This window comes from Plectrocnemia conspersa, unplaced genomic scaffold, assembly GCF_051122295.1.
Source record: "Plectrocnemia conspersa isolate PC_06_02 unplaced genomic scaffold, ASM5112229v1 ptg000005l, whole genome shotgun sequence".
In the NCBI taxonomy this organism is placed as follows: Eukaryota; Metazoa; Arthropoda; class Insecta; order Trichoptera; family Polycentropodidae; genus Plectrocnemia; species Plectrocnemia conspersa.
In genome coordinates, this window is record NW_028277169.1 from 27964853 (window position 1) to 27973691 (window position 8839).

At 26.2% G+C, this 8839-nt stretch overlaps 1 protein-coding gene across 7 annotated transcripts in view; it reads left to right on the top strand.

Moving 5' to 3' along the window:
- Nucleotides 1-5989, top strand: part of IP3K2 (Inositol 1,4,5-triphosphate kinase 2) — a 129897-nt gene extending 123908 nt beyond the window's left edge. For 6 of the 7 annotated variants that reach the window (XM_088187192.1, XM_088187197.1, XM_088187195.1 and 3 more), the window contains 5 exons: nucleotides 2488-2664; nucleotides 2728-2800; nucleotides 2873-3003; nucleotides 3072-3323; nucleotides 4948-5989. In XM_088187192.1, the coding sequence (XP_088043318.1) occupies nucleotides 2488-2664; nucleotides 2728-2800; nucleotides 2873-3003; nucleotides 3072-3323; nucleotides 4948-5325 (1011 nt within the window). In that variant the 3' untranslated portion in view covers nucleotides 5326-5989. Of the gene's footprint in view, nucleotides 1-1942; nucleotides 2179-2487; nucleotides 2665-2727; nucleotides 2801-2872; nucleotides 3004-3071; nucleotides 3324-4947 lie in introns of those variants that run through there. The other variant, XM_088187198.1, reaches the window with a different exon arrangement.
- The last annotated feature ends 2850 nt before the right edge of the window (nucleotides 5990-8839 follow it).

The following is an 8839-nucleotide window of genomic DNA, read 5'->3' on the forward strand; positions in this document are numbered from 1 at the left end:
TGCCAAAAAAAAATATAAATTTATTGTTTTATATTTAATGAGATAAATTTGAATAGTTGTTTTTAATTGATTTTTAACAACTGTTTATATATATTGGGTCAATACGAATCAACAACTGTTTAAAGCTATAAATTGTACAACTAAATGTATGCTTTTCTTTTCATATATTTCATTTTTTATTTATGATGTTTCATTCTGATTTTCTATTACTTATACTTAAAATTAGATAATGAAACACAATTCACAAAATAGGTCACTTCACAGAAAATGGAATTTTCCATATATTGACCTATTAAAATTCAATCGTCGATTTTGCAATATAGTCATTGTCCGTTTAATGCCATTGAGATTGTATGCAAAACGTGACGTCAATAAAGTTAAAATGAAATCGTTTCGTAAAATTTCATTAAAGACTTTGAACGTGGGGAAAACCTGAAAATGAGTATTCACAGTCTTTCAGGACAAAAAATATATTTAAGACACGTGATTGCTTTGACTTTAAGTAATATCCGTTTGGTCCGAAATTTTGCGGTATTGTAGACATAAGATTTTTAAGAAACACGTGTTTGACGTCAATCGAAAATAAATAAAATACGACACTCGTTGTTTATATAGATTATTATATATTTTTCATTAAAGGAAACACAGAAAACGTTGTGACGTATTGTGTTTTGTTAAATATTGTGCCATTTTGCATAAGTTTTGCCTCCCAAAGTTTTTTTATATTGACTTATAATATAAATAAATTAATAAATTATATTATACATATATTTGAAAATATATGTATTTTATATTTCATGTAATCAAAACTGTAGAAAACGATTAATTACTTAGATTAAGAGAATAACAAATTAATTTATCTTATTAAAAATAAGCGTATCGGGTTATACCATTATTAGTTGTATAAGTTAGTTTTTATATATTATATTAATATCATCGTATTTGAATATTTATTATTTTACTTATACATTTTTAATATATAAATAATTAAAAAACAATCCCTTTTTTAATATTTTTTTCATATTATAATCATTAATTTTCAACATATCACTTATGATAAATAAACTTTCCTATATAGTTCTTACATAGTTCCGGAACACTTATGAAAATTTCATTTTATAAATAGGATATATATAAAGGTATATTTATGTCATTTACTAGAGAGTTTATAAGAAATCGCCATTGAAAAGTTCGTGATAAATTGCTATATATTAAGAAATTTCACAAGCTTTCACTTCTCCTTTTCATACACAAAGGGCAACAAACTAAACGATTAATCATACAGTTTGTCTTGTTCATAAAATCATTATTACGTTTTAAAGAAGTAAAGAATAAAATTAATATGATGAGAGACAAATAATAATATGAATATGCTGAGAGATAAATACAGAAGCAGTAAGATTTTTAGATTTTTTATAATGTAATCCCAATATATTTGTTTAGCACATAGTATGTTTTTGAATATAAAATGAAAGCAATATATAATTCACAATCCAAAAATGAGTGTTATTTCAAGTCATATGTTTAAGTCTATTAAGGACAAATATGAATATTGTTGATTCAAGAACTATTTTAAGAATTTAGAACTTGAGAACTTAAGGGAAAAAATAAAAACAATGTAAAGGAAAATACACTATCACATGTCACTAGACATCTGCATTCGTCATTCTCATTCCATATACAATTTCCAAACCACGTCAGCGTATTCCATGTGCTCATGACGTAAATGCTTCGTTTAGTACGAATTTTTTACGTGTTTATTTTATAGTAAAAATATAATCTAGCAGATCGTACGTTAGTCATGCATATTGGCGATGATCCGTAAATGTTTTTATGTGTAAAATCATATTTATCTACAAAGCGACAGCCAGATTTCAATCAATGTGCTATCTGACGTAAACCTGCCAGTAGGTACTTAACCGAAAACAGTTTGGAATTCGCAGTAGTATCGTAGCGTGCGCTCTCGCGACCGATTTGCTACATTAGTATTTTTGTAAAGTCGCTGGAAAGACGTGTTTGCTAAAATCGAATAAATATTCGATTGATTTAGATCGATATTCATATATAATAGAAGTGAATCTTTATAAAAGAAAAATTTAATAAAATCAGTATCAATAAAGCAACATGGAATTCGCTGTAAATGTGCTGATCACGAATCTGATAACCCATAAGAAAGAAGTAAGTGTTAAACGTGAAAGCAATAATGTTGAAAAAAATATTGTTACCATTTTGCAATATTTTTTACGGTGTATAAATTTATATATTTTTGTTAAATTAGCTTAATAATAGATCTGGGTTACAATTTGGTGCCCAAGTCTCATAATATGTTTAAGCATAATACTAGATTCATCAATCATAAAAAAAGAGTGAGCTATATTTTTTTGGGAATAATTTTCTTTTTCTGGTTAAACATACTTTATATTGTATATTATAATAATTTATTGTATTTAAAAAAAGTTACTTTATTTATTTTTTATTTTATTTCAGTCTTCCGGCTGGAGAAAATTAAGAAACATCGTTCAATGGACACCGTTCTTCCAAACGTACAAGAAACAAAGGTATCCATGGGTCCAATTAGCTGGACATCAAGGAAACTTTAAAGCTGGTCCTGATCAAGGAACGATACTCAAAAAGTTGTGCCCAAAAGAAGAAAGATGCTTTCAAGTTAGTTAATTAAAAAAAATATTTTAATAAGATTTAATTTATTAATAGCAAATATTTTTAAAGATACTCATGAACGATTCGTTGAGAGCATATGTTCCGGAGTACAAAGGACACATTACAAGCGATGACGGAGAAAGTAAGTTATTTTTAGCAATAAACGACTACATGATTTAAGTAAAATATTAACTGTAATTTATGACTTGAATAGCTATGTATCTGCAACTTGAAGATCTGCTCGGCGATTTTGATTCTCCGTCCGTTATGGATTGCAAGATTGGCGTGAGAACGTATCTAGAAGAAGAATTAGCAAAGGCCAAAGAAAAACCTAAGCTTAGAAAGGTATTTTTTAATGAATAAATATGTTTTATGGATCAATTTTATTATAGCAATATTTAATATTTTTTAAGGATATGTACGAAAAAATGATTCAAATCGATCCTATGGCTCCTACGGATGACGAGCATAGATTGAAAGGCGTTACTAAACCACGTTATATGGTTTGGAGAGAGACTATATCGTCAACTGCAACCCTAGGCTTCAGAATTGAAGGTATCAAGAAAGCGGATGGTACGAGTTCGAAAGACTTCAAAACGACAAAGTCCGAGGATCAGATTTTGGAAGCTTTCCGTGACTTTACGAAAGGATTTCCACATATTGTGGTGAGTAGCCTAACCTAGATAGTGATTAATAATAATCAATAATTATACCGAAATTCCATTAAATTGTTTTGTACATTGTTTTACGTATAAATTATTTTGTTTTAAACTGAAGCACTTAGGTTTATCAGCACATAAAAAATGCATAGTTTTGGGATACTTTATTAATAGCATTCGGTTGCAAAACTTACGATAAGATAAGCAGTTAAGTGTAATACTGCGAACTTACTATACTAATCGTAAATAAAAAATCATTGGAATTTTAGGGGGAATCCAAATAAAGTAGAGTTAAGTTAGAGTAAAGTTAGTTTAAATTATCCAAAATCTATTTATATATTATATAATATAATAACCATGAACAATATAATTTATTCATTAAAAATAATTAAATTAAAATTTATTTATTTATTCTAAATATTTGAGAATTGCTTGATTGTTGTTGTATATTATAAAATTAAACTAAATTAAAAGTAAATTAAATTTGGCCAAATAAATATGACACATGATTAAAGTTTTAATTAATATGAAATTTTCATTAAATTATGTTATTTTTTTATCTGTTTATATCTATGTATAATATATATTTATATCTATTTTATTTGATAAATAATTTAGAACAAATTTTAAATCATTAATTAAATATGTCTTTATATATGTATATCGTTACACACGAGTAAACATTTTCAATGAAATTTAAAATGTAAAAAAACTAACATAATTGATCATTTTAAAAAGTCACAGTAAGTCACACGTGACTATTTTTTCTAATTAAAATATATACAGTAAATAATAGACAAATATTTTTGCACTAAAAATTCAAACTCTTATCTTATTTTAAAACTATGTTAAATTGCATCTTAAACTGTGGTAAAGTAGCATATTTTAATTAAAAATAAAAATAAATATTTATATTTATTTTTTGATAATTGTGTCTCGGTAGATATAAATAGTTTTGCCTTTGTTTTGCTTTTAAAATGTTCTTTCAAAAATACCATCAAGTCATATACATTTATAATATTTTTTCTAGAGATTATGTTTAAGTCAAACGTAGAAAAAATGTAAAACATTATTACATAATTATGTGAAGTCTAGAAGCGATATCAGACATTTAGATCTGTGTATTATGCATGAAGTTAGTCGTGATTGAAATAATTATATTTTAGTAATGATTCTAAACCAGGCTAAATTAATTAAAACTGAAAATTAATTAGCTTAAAATAAGATTTTATAAAATACAACAATATTATTCTCACCGTTCATGATCAATTGGGTGGTTTCTTACAGCAACATTCAAGCAGGTCATAAATATTTGAGATCAGATAATTTATTATTGTATTATTTATAAACTATATATTCCACGTTTATATTTTTTAAATACTATTTTTTTCATGAAAATATATTTTTTTATATTTTTTAATAAAAAAACCATACTAGATAAATTAATTGTGGATCATATAATCTCTAAATGGTTATGTTTTGATTGAAAAAATGGTTTAAAATGATTTAATATTAAAACAGTTTTAAATGATACTCAATCAGTTGAGTGTTTATATTATTATTATATTTTTATAAATACTAATTTCTGAAATACAACTCATTTTAACATATGCATATTATTATTTTTCAGTCAAGTTATATATTGAGATTGAACGAGGTCAAAGAGATGTTGAAGAAATCCGAGTTCTTTCAAAGCCACGAAGTTATTGGTAGTTCTTTGCTCTTTGTGCATGACAGAAAGCAAGCGTCCATATGGCTAATCGACTTTGCGAAGACCGTGAAACTTCCGGAGAACATCAACATTGACCACAATTCGAAATGGACTGTAGGAAATCACGAAGATGGCTATCTGATAGGAATCAATAATCTCATATCGATATTCACATCGATACAAGAGGAGAGGGAGAGAGAAGATTTCAACACATTGTTTGGATCGTTAGAATCACCAAACTTGACTAATGCAAAAATGTCAGTGACGACTCCCAGCGACGTGATAGACGAAACGTGAATATCTACGTTAACAAATTGCGAAATTTTGTGTATATATATTAAGATATATGAATCCAGAAAGGTGAATGGTTCTGGCCGCGGTCAGAAGAAGCACAAATCACGCTTTAACGATGAGGCATTGAATCGCCTGCATTTATTCCTTGTACATAGATAAATTTAAGTATTTTAATCCACGTACAATTTACCGACTTGTGATTATTTTTTAATGATTAACATTCAGTTCACGTATTTTATTTTGTATACTCAATATAACGAAATATAAGCATAGGCTATATATTGAAATTTCCGTTGTGATGTATATATATAACGAATATTATATAAAAAATTAAAGACTCTTATGATGTATGCTAATTTAATTAGTATTAACTTTGTAACGTACGTAAAGTATTTAACTTTTAAATATGCTATAAATATTAACGTTTTAAATATTACATTAATGTGTAGATAATTTTGTTGTTTGTAAACGTATAAAATCTGAGTGCCTTGATAAGGTATACTATGAGACTATATAAATGTGTTTATATTAAATATAAACTGTTTGTATTATAACGTCAATATTTAATAACATATGCAATAGTCATGGATTTGTACGAATTTATTGAGAGAAAATGAAATTTTTGACTGAAATATTAAGGACAATAAATCAATGGTATTTAATATTACTATTATTTTTAATTTTTCCCATAATGATTTAATACAATTTGTGAACCTGTATTGAAATAGCAAATTCCGTTCCAGCCTGCAGAATAGCATTTATTGTAATTACTCTATCTAATAAGGATTTTATATACCTCTATCAAATTATCATTTATTATATTATTATTTATTGTTCAATGACATCAATGATGAATTTATAAAAGTAAAATTTGACACTGATTAGCTATATACTTATTTATTTAATATGTTTGTTTAAACATCGTCGTTTTTCCATTAACAAAATTATAAAAAATAGTTTTTAATATTGATTATAATGAATATCATATATTTAATTAATTTAAAGCTAAGTGTTGTGCTTTAGAATTTAATTATATTATTTAAAAGTAAAATCAATACAAAAACGAATATAGTTTTTGTTGTATTGAGTCTACATATACTTATACTACGTAGCTTTTTTGCTATAGATGTCTTTATCATTTTTGTGATATTATTTCCTTAAGATTAAACTTATCTACAATTTTTAGCTAAGCGGATTCAAAAAATTCTTTTTTATGTAAATTATCTACATAAAACAAAGCTGTCATTAGTTTATTCCTAGATGGTAAAGTATTTTTGCTTATACAATATATAATAGTTGATTACATCGGTATGATGCATTTTATAATTTAATAAAATCGTTGTTAACAAAAAACTATACATACCAGCAGATAAAAATAGTTGTGGCAAAAATGATTCATAAAGCAATGCGTTACAAAACATCTGTAAAACTATTATAAAAATTCCTATTCATGCAAGCAATAGCTAATGACAAGTAGTAAGGTCATTTGGTAACAAGAAAGCTGCACATGCAGGAAGAAAATAATATTATATTAAAAATATGTGATCAAAATTGTGATCCCTACAAAGTAATTCATTAAGCAATGCATCACAAAGTGGCTGTTAGATTTCTTTTAGGGCAATTACAACAAAAAATGAAACATTAAGCTAATTAAATATAAAAACTAGATAAGTCCAAATACATTTTCACCAGTAGATATATATTTCTACTAACGAAAATATAATTTAACTGATAGGTGCTCATATGCTGCTCTAAAATGTCTATAAAACTCAATTTGACAGTAGCGAAATGTCTATTTGCTGTTCAAACCCAAATCTAACCTGATGAAAGCTTTAAAATTAATTATAGTTTTAGGACTTTTATTGGGTCAATTCCAAAATATAAACTAAGCCAATTCATCTCTCAAGGGAAAATAAGCGGAAGAATAAATACAGACATCCATCGCATCTCACATATTTCTCCATAGTTTGTCTGCATTTCAATATTACACTTATGTTTTAAAAATATGATAGCTATATTTTTCAATATTACTATGGATTTCTAATATAAGAGAACTGATCAAAATATTTTCATGTTTAAAATCTATAATAAATTAGGAATATTTAAAATCCATAATAAAATAAAAAATATTTTTAAGATTGAAAAATTTTTTTGAATAAATCTTGAAATTTTATTCTGAAACTTTATAATTTAAAAAATATTTAAATCAGTGTTATACAATTTAGTGTTGTTTCCTTTCGAAGGCGTCAGTAAGAAGAATTTTTGCAACACTATGTGTTTAGTAGTAGGTTGTTAATGAATAGTACTTATTTTGAAACTTTGCCCCTTTTTGTTGGAAATATTTTTTCAAGCGAAATTTAAAAAATTCTCTAAAAACTATAACTTTAAATTGCCAGTGTTCGTCAAAATTTAAGTACTCTTTTTTGTATAGGGAAGCTAGTACAAATCCACATTATTTATATGCTATTTTAAATCCCGTATAAACTAAACATATTTAAAAAAAATATTTCTTTTAGAATTTGATGATTTTTATACATACAAGTTTTTTACAATTTAAATCAATAAAACCAATTTGGTAGTTCGTTATCAAGCGCGCCAAATACTGGTATTTCCCTTTTAAATTTGCTTACATGTGACAGCTGTCATCTGAGCGTTGGCTGCGCGCAGCTCTGCGCAATTAAATAAACAGTGAAATATGTTATAATCACATATTTTTTCTTACAAAGTGGCAATTGAAGATGATTCAAAGTGATGTAGTATTGGAATTATAGACAATATAATTAAAAGCCAGTAAGTGTTTGCTTATATGATTAATATATCACGGTTATTCTAACAAAATTACTATTGAATTTCCAGGATCTAATATTAAAAGATAAATAGCGGTGATTTGTCAATTAAAGGTATACATACCAAAGTTAATTAAACATATTACAATGCTAGTAATAATGAAAAATCTTGTATTAGTTTAAACAATTTGATGACCTATATGGCTACAACGTAGAATTGGTATATATAAACAAAGAGTGAATCTTCTCACGTTGCAGTCACTGTCAGCAAGTATTATCTTTTTATAAAGAACATACTACATAAGTTTGATGTAACTGAATATCTTGAATTTGGCTATTCCTAAAGAGGAATGATGACACAGATTGATTAAAAACCATAACGTATACATATTTTGCCACATCGGAATTAAAAATAAGCCACTCTTAGATATTTTGGTTATCGATTATTCCAGGTATGCAATCACATATTTATAATCATTGTAAAATGTCTATTAGATAACATCTAAGAAACTAAACATATGTATATTGCGAGTCGTCGCTTGGAACGGAACGATCTAGGTGAATATTTTTGCTACAATATTGGATTTAATTTATTTTGCTGTAACCAAACTTCTTTAGCTAAATAACAGACTGCATCACAATCATTGTCACGCGATCGTCGTGAAAGATAGTATACCTAAATATCGATAGATAAAAAAATACGTTTTATTAGCATTTATATCGTTTGATCG